The 22,206-nt window shown below is 35.8% G+C and overlaps 1 protein-coding gene across 6 annotated transcripts; it reads right to left on the reverse strand.

Annotated features, from left to right (window-relative positions):
- Nucleotides 1–47: 47 nt before the first annotated feature.
- On the reverse strand, nucleotides 48–21,683 carry LOC116262060 (beta-galactosidase 9). 6 transcript variants are annotated; one of them, XM_031641082.2, is made up of 19 exons: nucleotides 21,461–21,683; nucleotides 20,037–20,132; nucleotides 19,830–19,942; nucleotides 18,493–18,559; nucleotides 15,777–15,869; nucleotides 15,307–15,447; nucleotides 15,001–15,089; nucleotides 13,150–13,255; nucleotides 11,801–11,888; nucleotides 11,564–11,685; nucleotides 8,580–8,783; nucleotides 6,348–6,571; nucleotides 4,525–4,640; nucleotides 4,180–4,277; nucleotides 3,592–3,702; nucleotides 3,108–3,221; nucleotides 2,492–2,700; nucleotides 653–1,001; nucleotides 48–575 (listed from the first exon to the last, which is right to left on the reverse strand). In XM_031641082.2, the coding sequence occupies exons 1-19, from the start codon at nucleotides 21,629–21,631 to the stop codon at nucleotides 435–437; spliced, it is 2,652 nt and encodes an 883-aa protein (XP_031496942.1). In that variant the 5' UTR covers nucleotides 21,632–21,683; the 3' UTR covers nucleotides 48–434. The 6 variants fall into 6 exon arrangements, with proteins under 6 accessions (XP_031496942.1, XP_031496941.1, XP_031496945.1 ...); XM_031641081.2 differs by having other exon boundaries at nucleotides 15,304–15,447; XM_031641085.1 differs by lacking the exon at nucleotides 21,461–21,683 and adding an exon at nucleotides 19,625–19,686 and having other exon boundaries at nucleotides 15,304–15,447; nucleotides 15,777–15,865; nucleotides 20,042–20,132.
- Between the last annotated feature and the right edge of the window lie 523 nt (nucleotides 21,684–22,206).

The following is a 22,206-nucleotide window of genomic DNA, read 5'->3' on the forward strand; positions in this document are numbered from 1 at the left end:
TCCAAACAGATACAATAATCAGCAAAACAAGGCACACAGGGAGAAAATTGCAGAAAGAACAACATTATCGCTATATATAATACATACGAAACTGTAGAAAGAACAATATTATCGCCAGATATAATACATACAGACCAATCATAAGATGAGCACTTATGAACATTGATGGAAATGCAAAAGCCAGCATGTTGATGAGCATCTGAGCAATGAGCTCCTCATCAGGCTTTCTCAAAACCTAACATTTTGCTCAATTTTGTGGACCTGTGTTTCTAGAAGGCATTACACATGTTCTGGATGGCCTGCCCAAGGACCTGTTTGCCCATTTCTTCCAGTAACTGCGTGGTATATGTGCAGATGTCTCTCACTCTACATTTTATTCATTGGAGCCAAACAAGTGCAAGGACGATAAAAATTCTTTAGTCTAAAGAACAGCTTCACATATAAGCAATATTGACATCCGAAGCTGACATACATTTTGCTTCAACTGCTAAAGTCTTCACAACTCCTGGGCATGGGTCCTCACCGAACTTCTCATTTGAGACACTTATGGTACATCTATTTTTGCCTCGGCATGCCTACCAATGATATCATCATAATGAGAAAAGCAACAAAGACACCTTTCATACTGGAATTATAAAAGTAATAAACATACCTCAGACACAACTGAAAATGATTTAGAAGCATGACAGTTCCCTTCTGAAAACTGTTGGCAGCTACCTTGTGGGTTTCCATAACTTGCAAACTCTATGGAAGAGATTATCTGACCATAGTCACAAAATATGTCCAACTCGGGACCTACTTCCGTGATTGAAATATCACCACTGACGATGTCTGGGTGCTGCCACATGTGAAGAGGCGGGTAATCAGACTCTGAGGTTGTTGCACAGATCGTGTCAGTAGCATGACGCATGATTGATATTCCCAGTGGGTTCCCACCTATTTCCTCAAAGAGGACAAGCAGATTGCTTGATTCCTGTAGCCAGGATCTTGGGACATGATACCTGCATGCAATTTGTGTTTAAATATACATCTGGATAAAAATTTCATACACAGTTTACCTAAAATGTAATTGAATTTTGCAAACATATTTATTTATAAAGACTAAAGGAGTCAGCTGATAGAAATACCTTTCCAGCCCTACCATAACCAGAACTCTAAATAAAAGGCAGTAGCCTATTCAAATAGGATACTTTGCAGACACACATACACACCTTTTTTCTTTGTTTTCTTTAAAGAACCTCCTATTATGTTAGACCAACAGCCTAAGTGGGGGCCTCACAAGATTGGGCCAAAAAGAACATTGTCAACGTGTTTAGATCGACACCTCATACTATCTCAAATCATTGATGGTTCTTTCCACATTTATTGCATGCACTTACACGTCTGCTTGTTCCTTTTCTTTTACATTTTTTTTCCCAAAGAAGACACACACACACACACAGATATATATATATATATGAAAGCAGTGTCAAAGGGGTGCTAGATGATACAACAATTTTCTCTATAGAAGAATGTCCTACAGTTATAGAGGCTTCACCATTAAGAGGTATTTCATACTTAAAGTGTTAGGCTTCACATGCAAGCGTGCACTATTTAGGTCTCTGATGGCTCATTGTTCACTGTTCCCAGCTAAATCACTATTATTATTCTCATCCAAAAAATAAGGCCATCCAATGATGACAAGACCAAGCTAAAGGAAAATAAAGTTTTTCTCTCAGTATAACTGTGTTTATGCTCAAACTAATACAACAATTAGGATAAGAAACACTTAGGCCTGCTATCAGGTACTGATGGAGAACAGAAAGTAATTCCCTCTTTTTGACCCTCCATCCTAGAGACGAATGCTTGACACCAGAAGAGATATCAGGCAACAGGCTGGTTAACTCTTGTAAGAAACTGACAGGTCACCAAACTTTTTCCCCAAATAGTTTTTGGCATCTCTTGAAGCAAATTTGCTCTTAATTATCAATGCCACAGCTATACCTACTCTTCCGATTACAGCATCCGGTCCATAGCATGCTTCAAGTTCCATCCAACTCAATGGTATCAGTGCTCCCCATAGTGAAACTACATACTCTTCTCTTCACCAATGAAAACTCAGACTAGAACGCTTTATGAAGGTAATCAACATTAACAAGAAAAAATGCAAAGAAAAAGCTTCTCCCATGATTAAAGAGAAACAGTGACTTCCAATTGCCTCTGTGGTTATCTCACTGAGCAAATGGCTGAACAAAAAACATGGTCTTTAGTAATTCGATCACAAATTTCTACCATTACTACTTTGCAGATAATGAAGATCTGAACTCAATTATGAATGTCTTTTCCACTATTATTATTATCATTGTTGTTGCCGTTGCTATTATTATTGTTGTTGTCATGGTTGTTGTTGCTTGTTGTCCTGGCTATGTTACCAATAACAACATCATCAATGTTTCCATTACTACTATTATCACCACTACTGGTATATAATTTCTCCAGCTTAATATCATACCAGCGCTGAGTAGGTCTCCCGCAGTTCCACAAACACTTTCTTTCATTATAAGCTCCACGATAATCACAGTGTGAAGGGCATCCATGCTTTGGTGCAACAATGGTCCAGTATCTTCCAATGCTCTTTCCATTAACCCAAGCTTGGCCCTTTCCCATGCTTCCCAAATCAATTGCAACAGGATCAGCACCATCAGGAGCACTAAATGTGGCCTACAAGCAGATCATTAAAAAAACCACTACTCAGGCAACAGTATTTATGAAGTCAAGGTTTAGATAGCACAAGGCTTGATAAGCATATCCAAAGATAGTTAATGACAACAAACATTACAAAGAAACTAAACAAGAAGAAATTGGCACTAACTAATAATGGAAAGACAATGTAAGGCTAAGAGAAAAAGGTGCTTCTGTAAGAAAACCGTGCATCCCACATATGGAAGTGCTCATTGTGTGGATTAACAGAAATTGCACACTTTTTATATAATAATCGGTAATTGCATTAGGAGATATAAAAAGCTCATTTCACATTATCCTTAGAGATAAAGAGATCACACTTGAAATATGACAACATCATTGATGGAGGCAAGAACTGTCTTTGAAATTAATTAAACCAAGGATACCTTGTACCATGTGAAGGAAGCAGTAGATGTGTCGGGTGGTAAAGTGGAGGACCAATTCACACTTCCCTGGCTTTCTAGATCATATATTTTTAGGAATTCCCCCTTTAAACCAACCTGGTCCAAACATAATTTTGTCAGCTACTCCCAAAATTCTGTTTCCGCTCAAATTTAACAAGAGAAATGACTACATGATTATATAGAAAGACTGCATACAGAAAACTGGTCCTTAGAGTGATTGCAAATCATACATGTTAACTCATGTCTTGCATGTGGTACAGCCCATATCACACATCATATCTCCTAAAACCATCCGGCAATTAAGAATGTGATACTAGAGGAAAAGAGAAAGTTTCTAAAATCTCTGTACTCTCTGGGAAAGAAGCAAATTACTTTGGCTTCAAAATAGCTTCTCAGGCTAACAAGTGTTAAACAATATACATTTTTTTTCTTTCGAACACCAAGTTTTCAATCCATAGAGACTTACTTGATAGGTCCATGGAGAATTCAAAAGGTTTTGAACTCCACCCTTTAGACCTTTGAGATTGATCTGTCCTCTCAGACCTGCTCCATCTTTTTCAAGGAAAGCACCATAATTCTGCATGGTTGAACTTAATTATTAATATAAAAGATTATCCACAGATTAATTTTGTTGTTTTAAAGATGACAAAAGCCATTGGCCTCTGCATCATTCCAAAGACTATAGATGCATTTGAAGTGTAACAATGGGAATGAAGCTGGCTTGAATTCCCAGCAACATTAACCATATCTTCTTAGATAGCAATCCAGATAATGAGACAAATGTTGGAGAAGTAGACTGACTTTGCTAAATAGATCCCCACTTCAAGGCCCAATAACTAAAAGAAATCAATTGATGAATCACATGCTTCAAGAATGGCCATTGGGAAGCATGAGACTCAAGTCATTACAAGTAAAACAAAATAATGACAAAAACTGCTAATATCAAAATAAGACTTCCTTTTGGTGTATGATATATTTACTCTCATGGCCCATTTTATGCTCCTACTGTCAACATTAAATTAAAAAAGAATATGACGCAAAGGTAACAAGTTACCTGCAAGCCCATTGTTTGTGAGACTATTGCCAGCTCATTTTCTCCCTGTTTCAAATCAATATGGAGGTTCACAGGCGCCCAGTGACCAGTAGCATTACCTAAGTCATTTGCCAAAGACATATGAGAAACAATCTCTCTCTCTCTCTCTCTCTCTCTCTGTGTGCATGTGCTTGTATATATGTCTGCTTTGAGTAGCATGTTTGCTCACAGTAAGCTTGCCATATTAAATTCCTTATATATAATTATAAAGTACACGTGCAAAAATAGAGTCATCATGTGTCGATGTACAAGGAATGTTTCTGCATGGTAGGCTGCTAAATAAATAATAATAACAATATAAATTACCTGCAAGATTCCCATTTACAAAAACTCGAACAACATCCCGCACACGGTCAATTGTGAGAGAGGGTCGTACACCAGTTACCTTCCAATGTAAAATATCCTCATCAGAGATATATATCCTACAACATGGTCCATTGAAAAGAGGCATAAGTGACACATATACAGGCATCAAGAGCGTTCTATTTAAAGCAGCAGTTAGCTAATGGATTTTGCATCAGGCTAAGGTGTCATGCTAAACTGAAAATGTAGGTAAGTGGATATATAGTATGCTGAGCAAGCCATAGGCATGAATATGGAACACATAGGAAAAATTGCTGATCCATGAACACTGAAGAAAGTCATAGAAAAAAAAAACATCTAAATTGAAATACAAAATCAAATTGGAACACCATTATGTGAAACATCTTAACCTATGTCACACGGGTACTCCTCTTAAGGAGGAGTACCCGCACGGTACGGATACGGGTACGGCTCTGGGTACGGCAAAGGTGTGGTCAATGCAGCATCGGGTACGGTCAATGTACCCGGGATCATTTTTGTCCATTTTCGGACTCGGTCTACTTTGACCGAGTCCAAAGTTGTTCGGTTTTTTAGTTGAAAATTAAAAATCCCCCTCTCTTTTCCTGTTTCCTTTTCCACTCTAAACCTTTCTTGTACATAGTTCCTCACAACTTTTCATTTAAAATCTTTCATACAATGTTTCGAAAATCCATCCCTTCTCTATAACTTGACTCTTCGATAATAGTGTGAGCCATAACCATAGCGATGTCAATATATCTTAAAAGTGTGACCTGTTGCTCCTTCTAATCTTGATGATGCGACGGAGAATCAAGAAAGCTGATGTATTTGTATGTTAATTACTTCCATACTGTGTTTTGGATAATGATTTATGAATATGTTATTCATTTTGGAACTTTTTGACACACACATGTATGCACCCGTACCCATACCTATGTGACATAGATCTTAACATATTTCAGGTTTTACTTTTAAGGTTTCAGCAAGAAATCAAGGAACAAAAATTGAAGGAATGAAGACTATGCAATGAGTAATGAATAAAAAGAAAAACAAATGGATAGGAGAAAAGTTAGGGTTTAATCCTGCCTTAAATCCTTCAAAACTAAGGACATATCTCAAAACTTGTTCGACAAAACTTTTTTACTTAAAACAAATACATTGAAGGGAAACCAAGAAAATAATTAGTGCAACAGTGAAAACTAGTAACAAAAATAACTAATTTGCCATCTCTAACATTTCCCCTCCAATGACACCAATCATTCCTTGTATATAATTCCTACAAGAGTAAAACAACCACCTCGACAAGGATATATACAAGATGAAGATGTTTGTGCATGCTGCATAACCAATGACATCAAGCTTAGCTGCAACGTTTTCTCTTACGAACGCAATCAGTAATGATGTGTTCAATTTTATCAAGACTGCACAAAGTGCCACTGATTGCTTGATAGTCTCAACATAGAATTGTGAAATGTGCAGTTCATCTAGAAGTAAAGCAAGTATTTGCACAAATGTATGTGCTATTGAATGTGGATACCACTAATACTCCTTGATTTCTTCTAATTCATTTGTCTTACCTATTTGTCTCCAGTCATCAGGTCTATTTCATTGATTTTAAGAGTAAAGTGGCTGACCCAATCTTTTGTAAATTTCACACAGCTCCAAGTGAGCTAATTGCATGGAATCATTCCAAGGGAATATTGACTCAGTCAATTGTTGGAACCTTAAACTCAAAAAGTAAGATTTGAGTTATTACAAGAATATTGACATTTCTTTTCAGTCTAGAAGAAGCAGTAAAGTTTCCTTACCTAGTAATATACCACAAATAGTCTGAACTGTCTTTTGTAATATTTAGATGTTCTAGTACACCATGCATTGTAAAATTTTCTGGACTCCATACACCAATTGGCTCATGAAATGCCTGCCACGACTCTGAGATCCAAGAAACTGTAGACTTGAATGAGAAATTGGTCATGGTTGAGAAACGAGAAGAAAGTCTGTCCAAAAGTTTTAGAGAGGTCTGTGACTGCACCTGCATCAGTCCCAATGAAATATTTGAGTGGGGATGCATTTCACTAGCAGAAGAACAGCATGAGATGCATGAAGGACTATGAAGATTTCATACTTTATGGCTTAGATAAAAATCAGTAAGGGATGATTTTAGTTAGCAAGATTATTAACAAATCAACTCAAGGCAACCTAAAATGCATGTGCCATCAGCATGTAGTTGGTTTAAAGTTTAAACATATAAAGTCTTGGTTTTTTTTTCCTTGTCATATTAGTAGTCAAAATTGCAACTAGTGGACTAGTCACAGTAGTTGGTATCCAAGTAACTTGTCTGAAGGTAACTCATCACAGCTGCCTAAAAACACCAACTAGTTGACACCCTGGTCAACTAGTTCCCAACTAGACCACTGACCAACCGAGTCAGTCTCTAAGTTTCTTTTGTTTTTTCTGTGTTATCTGCTTTCTGTTTTTTTTTTCTTCTATCTGTGTTTCTTTTTTATGCATCTTTCTCCTGTTGTTTTCTCATTATATGATTTATGTTATTTTCTTCAGTTCTATAATGGGGCTTTCTTTTAATGGTTCATAGTTCGATTTTCATTCCTTCCCAGTTAATGAGAGTCTGTGAACTGTTTTTCTCTTCCCAATCATGTTATTCTGTCATCCTATCATTACGTTATATCATGTGATTATGCAAGTTTAGGGATGATATAGTCTTCTGTTTCTTTTTCCTTTATATTCAACAGGCCGTTTAGGTTCCATGTGAGCAATAATGTAAATGATTATGTAATTCATGTCAATACCATGCTTTCTCTTTTTATGTTGTTATAACTTTTAATCATGTAATTGGAATTTTGATTGCATGCATGTACTTTATTATCTGGTATTGCATTTTTTTTTATTAGTTGATGGTCCATAGCCACAAATATCATTCTCGGGTTTTTATCAATGAGGTTTTTCTCGGGTATTTAGCTGCATTTTTTTTTTGGAAAATCTCGGAGTTTTTTAAAAAAATAAAAAATCAAAATGTTAGGTAAGCATACAAGAAATGAAAAACTAATAAGTATTGTATTGCATTTAGGAGGTTACGTTAAATACCTAAAACAAGAGGAAACAAAACAATGAAACAAAAGTTGAAAAAATTAAAAACAGAAAATGAAATAAAAAATAAATGAAAACATTGCGATAAAATTGCATTAAAATCTCAATAAATTATTTTTAACAATTTCTCATTATACCGTGATATTTCCCTTTTTATCATTTTTCTTATTTTTTCGTTAATATCGTGATATTTTTCGAAAATATCGCAATATTTAATTTTTTAATTTTCCTTTTTATGATTCTCACTTTCATTTACTTTGATTGTTTTATTATTTATTATTTGTTTTAACCTGGTCAGTTGATACATTTACTTTTAATGTTTTATTAGCATATGCAATAGAAAATCACAACTAGTGAATTTATTTATAACTTATAAACTCTTAACTAGCTTCATATTAGGGTACTATCTGAGTTACATATTGTCAAGTTGAGATGGACCATCCTTAATGAACAATCCCAAATCCATCTTGCTTAGTTTGTTGAGTTTGCTAACCACTTATACTTGTATCCTATGATGTATTCTCATTTAATTGCAACCTCTCTGTCCTGGAACGCAATTCAGATTGAGTTGCATACTTTTACTGGTTTTCCTTTTAAAAACATAAGGCAAGTTTCTTTTTGTCCCCCTTCTCCATGGCATCAGAACCAAAAGAAACATATCTTACATCAAAGTGAACCAATAAATTTGGTGGTTTACAGCAATTGCTCAGAAACAGTTTGAATTTTGAAAGAGTTGGTACAAACTTACGTTTACATGATACTGTGCCCTTGACTTTCAGCAGATTATGGCATTAAATCACTTAATTAATGACTTAAGCTCAAGTGGCCAACAGAAATCCTCATACAACCCAACAAATTAATTAGGAAAAGACAAAAAATTAATGCATGTTAAAACAGGAAGCAATGTCACAAGTAAAAAGGGGAAGCAGTGCTACCTTGGCAGTATTAAAAGCAACATTTTTGCAGTCAGGCAATATGCTCACTGACCATGGTGGCAGATGAAAAGTTTGTCCAAGAAATTTCACACTGACTGAATGACGCTCATCCATGTTTGCAAGAAATGCTGAACATACACTTCCATTTCCAAGAAAACCACTATCAGTAATTTTATTGTCAACAGGTTCCCGATAAACATGTGCCTGGAAAACCATGGTAAGGACTGAATTCAGAGTATGAATTATGGAGCATAAATGACTGAATAGACATTGAAAACCATGATTGGAAAATGACTACCTAGATTTTATACCAATCTGGAATTGATCAAGTATCACAGCTTTCTTTTGTGGGGAAAAAAAGCCACTGGATGGAGTCAAATGCAGGGAGAGAAGGCCTAATCTTGTTTCTACTAACTAACAATACTTTGGTTCTTCATTTAGGAAGCAGGATTAAGGTTAATGCTTAAGAGGCGTGGTTCAGGGATTGGAATATGTTGAAGAACCTACTTTGCAAATTTACTAAAGATCAGAGAGGCCTATGAAGTATGAACAAATGAAGTTGTATGACTCAGCTTTTCTCCTATAACAATGGAAGTCAGTCACAAGTGAAGGCCTTGAAAGGACTACACATTTCAAGTTGGCTCAAGTCAGTCAACTTAAATTAAATTAAAGAAAAATATAAAAATAAAATGTTTAAAATGTCAAAAGTAATACGGATATCATCAAGGATCAATCAAACCACTATATATATATATATATATATATATATATATATCCAGGAATCTTTGATTTCTCCATCCAGGTTTGGACGGAGAAATCAATCAGCCACTCACAACACACTGCTTGATGCATTGCATCGGGTGATCATGATTGGACAGAGAATTGGATGGCTGGAGGATTTCACCTCATATATATATATATATATATATATATATATATATATATATATATATATATATATACACACACACACACACATGCACACACCTATGTCACATAGGTACGGACAGACCATTTTCAAAAAGCTTGGGTGTGGGGGTACGGCCGTGTGTGTGTGTGTATGTATTTATATACTTACTAAGAAATGATAAACACGTAAACAACATAAAATATCTATGATAACAAGTGAACAACATAGAACATATATAACAACATAGAAAACATATATCAACATAAAAAAATAAACAACACAGAAGATATATATCAACGGCTCTTGCAGCAGCAGTGTGTTCAAGAAACCTATGAAAAACTTTAAGCATATGGACAAAATACATATCAATCCCAAAGTCATCTGCTGCATATATTCCAATATTGCAATGGAATGAGGAAAATCATCTACCAAACAACTGGGCAGGCCCTTAGACAATCAAATACGAACCACGACTCAGCATTGTGGAACTGAAATCTAGGTTCTAAATGCTGAAATGGAAAGGGTTAGTTACAAAAAATAACATAGGAGCATGCATGGATGCAGGGTTATCTAAAAAAAATATGGTTGCATATAAATGTAAAAGAGAAGACAATATGATTTTCAAAGAAGAATAGTTGATGCAGGTCATAGAAAAAGGGCAGACGATTCTAAACCTGCCGCCAAAAGTACATGGATAAACTGTCGGTCCATCAGAGAACTCCACATGCGCTATTGTTGTGGGTAATACATAGAACCATTGACAAACGTCAAGGGTTTGCGTTTTGTTTAAAACTAAAAAAAAAAAAACCCTAATTTAAAGACAATTTTGGACTCGATCAACTTTGACCGAGTCCAAAAATTGCCAGATACGTACCTGAGTACGTTGACCATATCCAGTACGGTCAAACACGTACCTAAGCTGCACCCAAGTGTGTATCGGTATCGTACCGGTACGGTAGTAGTACTGTTCCTTAAGAGCAGTACACGTGTGACAAAAACACACTTGAATTGAGAATACATGAACATATGGATAAACAAAAAAACATAAATGTATCAAACTTAAATAGAACAATATCATATAATGGAAAAGGGCAAAAAAAAAACCAAGTGTAGGACTAGCTCGAAGATCTGCCAGTCATTGACCCACTAATAGGGGTCAAAAATTAGTTGATTAGTCCATGGCCATGGCCCTGTCAACTGCATGATCATGGATTAGTTAGCTGATTAACAATTAAGGTAAGTTAGGTAACTAGTTGAGCTCACCAGTTGCCTACAATAATAAAAACAGAGTAACGTAATTCACCTATTTAGGCTTAGTCAGCAGTTGCAAGTAGGCTACATACATCTCAAGTTACCAAAATTACCCAGAATCTAGATGGATTGGAACATAAAAGTCCATCGATGAATCAACAGGATTGACATTTTATGCTTAATAGCAGTAAAGGAAAAGGAAAAGGTGCAGTATGTGTCTGCATGTTCTGTATTTACCCATGCAACAGTGGAAAGACTTGTCCTACAAAGAGAAAGAACCAAACCTTTAGTTGATAACCAATTTTTAGCCTCCAAAATTCTGGTCAAAAGGTTTTCAAATAGCTCAAAGTGATACATAAACACCATTACTCCTCACTGTCCTCAGTAGTACATGAGAGGCATGAAAACATTTTTTTACCAAAGCTTTGGAAGCATGCCAACTTAAAGGTTGTATTTACCTATTTCTATTGCTTTTCCAGTTGCCTGTCAAGAAAGGAGCACGACCTTTTTCATATCTTTCATAGCCATGCAAAACATAAATGTTGGCAAGACTGTTCCAAGAAATAAGCAAAACTACCACATAAAGATATTGCCTTTACAGCTCACACCCATTCACTTGATCCAGATAAGTATATGTTACCAGTCATGACAACAAGCAAAAATATTCACCTACTAGCAAGTAACAGCACCAAGATAACGCCAATCCAGGTACAAGTGATGTACAACTGCCAAATTAACAGCAACCTGCCCACTGCAGTGATGGGGCACAAGCAGAAACTGGAAACTGAAAAGCAAACTTATTTGAAAATTCAAAGCAACTCACCTCCTGCTTTATTCCCAGCAATACATAATCAGGAACATCGACAGAAACTAAAGCTGGTTCACAAAGCCTTAAAGCTTCATGGAGATTTTTCAAATGCCCCCACCGAGGCTGCCTCAATAAACCTTCAGAGAAATATAGTGTTAGACATGTGCAATATCATGCTTTTTCTATAAAAATAATTATTATTACAACAGTAGCATGTGCCATTTCGTATTAACATAAGAATGACTGTAATACCATATTCATCTATTGGAGCATCATAATCATAGCTAGTTGTATAGAATGGCCCCCCAGATGTACGACCAAAGTTGGTTCCCCCAAAGAACTGAACATTATTCAAGAAAAGATCCAATAAGCTCATGGATACTGGCCCAGGCTTTTATGCATTGTAAGGTAAAAGAAATTGATTGAAACACTTTAGTGGAAAATCTTTCCTACAAAAATCTTCCTAACATGGAAGCCAAACTTTAGCCTTAAACAGAAATGCATAAAGCAATGTAATTTACCTTAAGCAGTCTACATCCATAGATCATAAGGTAATTAAGAAAACTCATAGACCAAGCATGTCCGTTGTTGAAGTAATTGGGGATGGGAGGGAATTTAAAATTAATTAAATGATCTTACAAACAATCTAAACAGAAAAAAATTCAAGCAAGCACTTTTTTTTTTCCACTGGACTGCAGTGACAAAGCTGAAACCTCAGCGTGCAGTTGACAGCATACCTGTCTATCTAGTCCCAACAATACCACCATTCTCTTCATTAGCAAATTATGTGTGAATAACAATGTTTAGAAACGTGTATATTAACGCATATCATTCAGGCCGATCTATACGTGTATCATAACGTATCATAAGCATATGTAAACGTATCATACATTTATTTTCAATTCATAAAGAATCAGGAAAAGTAGAGAATAAATTCAGAAAAAAAATCTTGAAAAATCAAGAAAAATGTGCTCTATATAAAAAAAATCATTATACACATAATGAACATTCATGATTCATTGTTCATAAGTAACAACATAATAAAATAAATTTTGAACTTTAAACTATAAAGTATTTTACATCACATCAAAACGTATAATATGTAATCATTCACTATTAAATAAGAATTGAAATAACGTGTATGATTAAGTAACATCATGATTATAATCTCTCTCTCTCTCTTTGTGTGCTGCCTTCGCTGTCACCCAACAGCTCCCCTCTCCCCTTGCCAGCACTGCCCGCTAATTCCTTTGGGCCACACCAGCGACGGAATGAGGGGGTCATCAAGGGACAGCCACTCACAGCCCCCCCTTCCCAACCCCTTCAAGGGTAACAAAAAAAGAAAAACAACAAAAAAAGAGACCCACCAGGGCTGTCTAATCGTCAATGAGAGAGCCCTGATAGGCCATTCCTCGAACAACGTGTATATATATCAGCAGTGCAATCCAAGAAAACTACCAAATGCACACAAGTAAAACTAGTGGAAGCTTTGTTTGAAAATTTTGACAATTTACTTTGAAGACTATAAACATGGTTCTGCATATCAGCATTTAGATATATTCCTTATATTTATTACCCTAAATACTTATCAATTATCATACCATGTAGTAATTCTGGAAGCTGCCACCACGCTCAAAAAAACGAGCAACAGCAAATGCAAGATCACGGACAGGTCTATGAGGAAGTCTGCCACCCCAAGATGCATACCTACAAGGCACTCAATGATGCAAATGTAAATAATAGTTGAAACACACGAACAATAAAAAAAATACAGGAAAACAAGTTTGTTAAACAAAAGCACGTGCATTCTCTAAAATTCAACTGTACAAGACAAAGAAGGAATATAAAACATAGACGTGGATGCTATCTACACATTTCCACAAAATCAAAGGCAAAAATATCCACCAGGTTCCGACATCTCAAGTTCCTCCATCCACATGACCATACATCAATTTAATTCCTAAAACCACATGCACATGGGTTCACTTTTTTCACCAATGAATATGCAAGTGACATGGTCGGTCCACACTTATAAATGAAACAACATAACCAGAAAGATTTGTTCTTTCCAAACACGAATATAACCCTCATCAAGAAGACAATGCAAAAACAGAAGGAAGCTACATGACTGAGAGGATACCCAGCTGCACAAAAAAATATCAAAGCCATGCATGACAGTCATTATCACCTAGCACCAAAAGTTAATTTTGTAACTAAGCTACTTTGTGGTGGAAGGCAGTATTGCACGTACATCCCTGGTTGTGTTGAATGTTCTTTAGATGCAAACAGCTTATAGCACTAAACAATACTGCATGCTGAAGAAGTAAGCATTCAGCATTGTCTTCCAACTTCAAATGAGAGCATCTTTAACCAACAGTTTGCCTTTACTTGTTGGACATATCATATGCTCTCCAGATCATAATCCAACCATTCAAAATGCTCTTATTAGCAGAAACAGATGCTCTTGGAGATACTCCCAGCTAATCATTCAGTTCACCTCAATCAAAAAATTGAAGAACCTCGCTTTCATCAGAGCATTGACACATATGTTGCAGTGGGGTTTTTATCAAGGTTTTTCTTGGCTATCATATGGGAAGCTTGTTTGTCTTGGAAAATATCAGGAATTCAAAAAATTTAAAAATACAAAAAAAAACACAAAAATTATGAAAATTTGAATGTCCTGCTACTTCTCTTACAAAAACATTGATCAAAATCCAAAATAGTTATTAAAATATAAAAATAAACATAAAATTTATAGAACATAAGAATCATTTTTTCTAAAAAGATAGGAAAAAGACAAAATTTTCATTTTGGTGCGCTTTTCAAACTATTGTGATTTTTTATCTTTCTCCATTTTTCCTTTTGTCCATTTTTGTGCTTTTTAGGAGATATTTGTGAATTGTGATAATGCATCAGAGCAACACTAGTTCCAATGATCTTTGCCTAGTACATAGAAAAGATACGGGTAGCTTGAATATGCAGACAAAAGAATATTGCAAATGATAACTAATTTAGATTTCCAGGAACAAAAAGAAAAGAATGCAACAGACATAATTCGGACTTGGGGGCTATGTTAGAAAGATAGGCTATGGGTAGATCAGAAAAGGAGGCAAGCTACACATTTCCCCCTAAGCTGGACTCCTAATAGAGTTTGTCTGTAAAGAATTGAAACACTCAAAGCCTTCTGCAGACACCTATCTCAAAACAGCAGCCAAATCCATGTCTCCCCTTGGACAAATTCTCTTTAGAAATTAAACTGGAGGAGAAAATAATGAATTAAGCACCTCATTCCACAAGATGTTGAACAACAAGCAGGAGAAGAGTTGGAACAAGTATTAGTTTTATCCATGTCCATCCTAATACGCTGAAAACGCATGCACTACCAAATAAGCAAGACATGTGAATCACTTGAAAGTCCCATTTCAGGAGGGAAAAGAGCAAGATGGGCATACCATCCATCCCAGTCTTCCGTCCAGAATATTGGTTTCTCCTTTGAATTAGGCTTGTAGCCATCACAATAATACGCATTACAGGTATCAATCTGCAGACCGGTGTTAATGAAAACAAATGAATATAATTGCTTCCATATTAAAGATACAAGTAAATATCAACCAGAAGAATGTCATTGCACAAAAAAGGATAAAAAAAGAAAAAGAAAAAGGCCAGTAAACTCAAAGTTTAAATCAATCAATGTTCACAATGAAGATAAAAGGAAGATAGTACAACTAAAATTGAATAGTTTTGGATGAGCATACAACATTCTCTGGTGCATCATTTTGCCTGCACATGACCCATGGAACACCGGCATCCTGTCCTAGGGCCATCCTTGCTGCCCACTTAACATACTCCTTCCCTCCCTTTCCATATGAATCTTCTATGTTCCCATACTCATTCTCAATCTGTTGAAGGTTTTTCAGTTATCATCAAATGCATCACTTACACTAAAATGACATAGACTACAAGATGTTAGCAACTTCATTTACCTATATCACTATTTCAAATTCTCAATTAATACCACATTCAAAATATCAACATACTATACGCCCAGGTCAGTCCATATTTGCAACATGGGTTGATAGGAACTCCTGCATCAGATGCAGAATGTTGAAGGAAAATAGGAAATTTACTACAACAGGCTTCCCTTAATCCCACCAGCTAGGATGATATGGCCAAACAATAGCCTACTTGTGTCCCGATTCCTTATGAACATTAGCTATATCAACGCTACCTGTAACAAGATGATGGGCCCACCTTGCCAAGAAAACAGCATCTCCTGCTTCATCAAACCAATGATCTTTTTCACAAACCTCTCCATCTCTACCTAGCCAAAGAAAATCAAAAGGCAACGTTAGATGCTTTCAGATTCAATAATCTAGAAACGAGGTATAAAATTTTAAAATTTAACATCGTCATAAATATCATTCTCAAGCTTTATAGTCAGGTTTTCCTCAGGTATTAATTAGGAAAATTTTTTAGGGAAAATTTTGGAAATTTAAAAATTGATAAGAATAATATAAAAATATGAAAAATGGAGTTTTCTGCTAACTTGTTAACAAAAACATGATAAAAATACAAATTTCGAAGTATTTATTAATACATTTACAAGCAAACATCAAAAGAGTTTAAATATATAAAACCCCCATTTTTATGACAAAAGAAAAAAAAAGCATGATAAGAACTTGCTTTTTCTTTGGCTGTCTCCAATGTTTTCCCCTTCTTCCTCCACTTTCCCTTTTTAATATGTGTGACAGTGGCTTAATTTTTAAGAGTCACCAATACTAAAGACATTTCTTTTTATCACCAAAAATAGCTCAAAATGAAATCATCAAGAAATATCATGATTTTTTTAAATATCAGCAAAAGTAATATTGTCAGACCTAATGAAAACCAACATTTACAAAAAGTATCCGAAATGCTTTTATAAGAAAGTCGGAGCAAACTCAAGAAAACATAGTTTCTCTATCAACCTTTACATTTTAAAAGTTTTGTGTGATGAAAGTTTCCTAAGAAAAAGTACAAAGTTGAAAAGCAAAAAAGCTATTAAGGAAAAGCTCTCAAGGAATTGCTGACAAAGATGTTAACTACTATATAATACAGAACACAAATAAAATAAATAGATGGCTATTGATGGAACACGTGGGAGAATAGTGTTTTTTTTTTAAGATTCTGTGCATTTGTGTCACGTGCAAGCATCACATTTGCTGGCCACTAAAATATTTTAGTATTTTAAAATTTTAAAAAGCACAGAACTTCCAATTTGATGAAACAAAAGCAAATTAAATCATACTAATTATGCAAGGACCAAGAAGAAAAATAATGTCAAGTTACTGGGTCCAAAGATATTCCTTCAATTAAAGACCTTTCATTACCATCAAATTGTAAGAGATGGCATGAAGAGAATGCAATCAGAGGCTCACACTTTACAGGTTATCATCTATCTTGGGAAACTGTAACTTGGGTACAAGTGCAGCTGCATTGGTGTTTATTTGGGATACATTGTCTTAATACATTGCTGGGAAGAGGGAATGAAAATGAGCTAATATGTCCAGAAAAAGTATCCGGCCTTCACTTCTCTTGAGAATAAAGTAGAGTTTCAATTAGGACTGTCGACCACTTTACGAGACACAATCCAGGAGACACAATCCAGGGGCTCATTCCTTATAACCACTTTAAACGCTTCCACTTAGTTCTCCTTTTTCTCTTACGAAATTCTCACAACATGAAAATTGCAAGTCTGATATAGATTCTTTTAGATGACCTACACTAAATACATATCGATTATCTGGCATACAAAGGAACAAAAAGTGCACTCAACAAGGTGAGTTGGCTTATATCCTCCAAGTTCAAGGGGCTGTAGAGGTCAGCACAATATGTGCACCCATTGCTGCAGGGTAGAAGCAATGGAAAGTCATGCCTAGTTGTCCAGCTAGGGTGGCTTGGCATCTACATCAAGGACAAGTAAACAAGTCATTGACTGAAAGTACAAGTTCCACATCCATAAGCCTGAAACAGCCAGAGTAGCAAATATGTGTTTTTCCTTGTAATAAAAAAAATATTTGGCACTAAAATGAAACGTAGAGACAATCCATTGGAAATTTTGAGTTACCATGCTGATAACCTTTTTTTTTTCATATCTTTTAACATGAAGCATAATAAGACAAACAACACTGACATTGACAAGAATTCTTGCTTAACAAGGTAGAAGACCAAAAGTTGGAACATGATAAACTGGCAAACCCAAAAAGAAGTGCAAACTTTAAACAGCAAGCCCATCATCAAGTTGATCATTCCATGACTAAGAAATAGTATACCCATTTTAGTATATCTTGCTTGATTTGAAGATGTACCAGAACATGTGCAAGTCACTTGACACCAGTATCATATTAAGCAATTTTACAAGTTGGCTGCTCCTCATGCACATAACCATAATATCAAGTTATGAACTACTGTTTGTTGTAACTCCTAGTCCAGTTCTAGTTGTACATAAAACTGGGTAACATTTAGACTTTAGAGTAGAATGCTGAATTGCCACATATATTAATTTAGCAATGAGGGGAAAGGTGAGTTAATGTATGTACCAGAAAAACGAACACAGGTGTTGACTTTACTTGGATACCAAATAAAGCCTCCACTATAAAATAAATAAGACCATCTAGCTCCCTATCTGAATACACTCTCGCAAAGGCACTTTTGCTAACCATGTTCATCTCTTCCATTTCTTTCTCCCTTCGCTCTCGTATTTTTGTTGGGACATGAGATTAGAAATTCTCATGAAAACATGTAGTTGAATACAACATAATTATGCACATAATTTTCTAGAAATGTTAAAATGGAGATTTATTTGCTTCAAGAGAAGTTCATTTTTCTATAACTGCAATCGGTTGCAAGAAATTTAATACCAAAATGCAGCATAAAAAGTCACAAACCCAGTGGGTAAATCTAACCTTAAATGGCCCATTATCAGTCCGAAATTTTATCCCCGGGATATCTCTTAACCATACTGGGAATCCCCTGCATCAATAAAATAGAGTAGAAAATAATATACATTCTGCATATTGACATGCTAAACTTATAGTCACATTGAAAAAATTGAATTGCATCCAAACAGAAGAAAGGTCACAAATTCTGACCAAGTAAATTGATAAACTATATCATGCATTTTAAACTGGAGTAATGGACAGAATAAAACATATTAAATACCAGCATGAATAGCAAAAGGTATTTGAATATCATATAGAGGTTCCGCTTCCCAGTAAACCACCGTACCGTACACAAGGTAGAGCCAAAAATGAAACTTCAAAAAATAATTATACACCAGAAACTATATCTAGATGACTTAATTGCCACAAGGAAACAAAAAATGTTGATGCAAGAGACAAAGAAGTTTTTCCATGTAAATTAATCAATATGAGCATGGCAAGTTAGTAAATTGGTAAATTATATCATGCATTTTAAACTGGAGTAATGGTCAGAAGAAAGCATATTAAATACCAGCATGAATAGCAAAAGGTATTTGAATATCATATAGAGATTCCTCTTCCCAGTAAACCACCGTATACAAGGTAGAGCCAAAAATGAAACTTCAAAAAATAATTACACCAGAAACTATATCTAGATGACTTAATTGCCACAAGGAAACAAAAAAAGTTGATGCAAGAGACAAAGAAATTTTTCCATGTAAATTAATCAATATGATCATGACAAGCTAGTAGATACTGCTTCTGCTAATAAACTTCGCAATTTCTGTAAATCAAATGTGCCATAATGTGCATTATCCTACCATTGTGCATTCCAGATCAGTGGGTATGTTTCTGAATATAAAAGCTTTACATGTATTCCAGATCAAATAAAGGAACAACAAACATAACAGTAATAAGTCAGGAAGAACTTATAGAAACTCATAAGGAGAAAAATCTCTACTGAGATTATAGTCACAAAGAGCAAATATTGCAAAGAATATGTAAAACTGTGGGACTTGGTTGAAACACATCCAACAAGAAAGAAAGGATATCTAACGAGAAAAAAAGTTCATGAAAATTGCATTGCAAAATCTGATGTCGATTGCTACCAAATTACCAATATTTTGAGGTTTATTCATTAGTTTCCCCCTAAAACTTAGCCCTTCTCAGCTTGCACTTCTGCAATGTACATGAGCACATGAATTCAACAATGTCAAATCTCGCAGGACTTTTGAAACCTATTTATAAATTTAACCAAATTTAACAAGGATTAGAAAGTTAGCACACAAGAGCCAAAAAGAGTAAAAAGGAAAAGAGAGTACCCAAAATTCCACTCAGCACATACATATGGACCTATCCGCAAATGCAGATAAAGTCCACTTAATCCGACCAATTTCACAAACTTTACAATGTCAAACTGTCCTTCAAAGTTGTACTGCACCACAAGTAGTCAGTTGTGAATCTAAGGGATAAAATTTGGGAAACTACAGAAATTATTATTCCCAGCTCAAATATTTTAGTTAGTTTACCTGACCTCTCACAGGTTCATGTCCATTCCAGAAGACATAGCTCTGAACCACATCTACCCCGTTTTCTTTTGTCTTGGCAACTAGGTCAGGCCACATCTACAGGTTTTCATGAAAAAATTATTGTCGGACAAATAATAGATCCATCTGTATGACAAGTGGAAGACTCCGCATGCATTATTGAAGTGAATACGTATGAGGAAGACCAACAACAACAATTTGCCGAGGAAGCATATTGAAAGCCAGAATCACGATGATAGAGGTTGACAGCAAACTAGAAGAGAAATAAAAAACCAGAGAAACAAGGAAAGCAAAATTTTCTAATCCCTAAAACAAAATTCCAAAGGACCAAAACCTAGAGAAAACAACCAAGTCCTTCCCCATGTTATAGGAACAGCCAAGTGACCATGACACAAGTATATTATTAATGGTAATGTTAGAAAGTTACTTAAAGAAAACTATACACACACATACTTGTAAACTTACATACATACATACATATGTATAACTTAGGTATATATATGTGGGACTAATTTTTACGTGATATATGTCATTAATCACGAATTCTGGTTAACTACAAATATTAAATAGAAAACCTTACAAAAATCATTTTACAGATATAAACCTAAGTTTGTGATTAGTCATAATTTTTAGAAGTCAAGTAATCACGATCTGCATTTCACCCACGAGTTTGGAAATACCCCTTTGATCAAGTCTAGAATGGAACCCCGCAACAAGAAGACGATAATAAATGAACCTTAACTCATCATCAACAAATGATGGAAACGAAAATAAAGGAAAACTCAAAAAGGAAAAGAACAATAATAACAATAGATCGACGAAGTAAATTCAACCCAAATTTCTTTCGAAATCACGACGTTTTTTGTATCGAAAGAAAAACTACTCAACCAGGTATCGCGATTAACAGCACAAAGATCATCGAAACCAACGAAAGGAAGACGCAAATTCAAAAGAATTCCGACGATTTTGAATTGCAATAAAGGCACCAAACTCCACCACGAAATGCGACGAATGAGATAAAAACCGTGCAAGAAGAAAGAAATAAATAAAGCACAAGAAGAAGAAGAAGAACGACAACGAAATCAATGGAAAAAAGCCCCCACTCAACGACGGCTTAAACTCAACCTCAACTCCTGGAAGATCAAGACAGCTTCGTCAGGCTAAAACAGCTACAGAAATCAAGAGATGCCAGACCCTAGAAGAAGGAGACATCAGGAAACCAGAAAATCCTATGAGTCGATTGACAAAAGCTCAGGCCCCGAGTTTCCTCCAAAATCTCGACTGATCGGATCTCAAAGAAAAACTCCAAACTCGTCCAGAAGAAGCAATTAGCAACACGCAGAAACCCCTAGAAGGGGAATGAAATCCGGAAATTCAAAACCCTATAAATATAGAAACAGCAAAACCTCAGGCGCGGCTCGAGGATAGTGAATTCCCGCAGAGATGAGAATCCTCCGCTGCCCGTCGAGTAGGAGCGCCCTTCCGTCATAGCTCACGTTGAAAGGCTTGAAGAATCCGATCGCTAACGACGATCGAGAGACAAAAGCGATGAGGAAGAGCACGATCTTGAGACGCATCGCTTTTCCGGTTTCACAGGAAAAGCCAGGAGGCACGGAATTGCACTGACAGTGGCTGAAAGTGAAGTTCCTGCCGATGACGTGCTTTTATCAACAACCAAACCGTGCAAAGACCGTGGGGCCTACGCATTTTCGGTTGAGTGAGACGTGCGGTGGAGATTGAACCTGAGAGAGAGATCTGCGGCAGAGATTGAACGAAAAAACGCGGTAGAGGGAACGCCCGTTTAGGTTCCCGAAAAAGACGCGCTCCTTATCTTCTTTGGTAGCTAAGCAGAGCTTGCACGAGGTTGGTCTCGGATCGGACTAGCTCAAATCGTATCGTTTTGTTTTTCCAATCGAGAATCGCCACGGATCCCCGTCCCCGTATCGCTCACCCAATTCCACAGATTTCAGGATTGGTCCTTGGAGTCGTTATTGGGCAAGAGACAATCTGGCGGTACAGAATTATATAAGACGTAATATAAGATCAAATTGAGTAGTAGTAAAATAAATATATAAAATATGGAAATATTAAGTACTAATGAAACTCAAGCTTCGAAGTTTTTCATTTGCCAATTGAATGTTTAATTTAAAAT

The sequence above is a fragment of the Nymphaea colorata genome, chromosome 10 (assembly GCF_008831285.2).
Source record: "Nymphaea colorata isolate Beijing-Zhang1983 chromosome 10, ASM883128v2, whole genome shotgun sequence".
In the NCBI taxonomy this organism is placed as follows: Eukaryota; Viridiplantae; Streptophyta; class Magnoliopsida; order Nymphaeales; family Nymphaeaceae; genus Nymphaea; species Nymphaea colorata.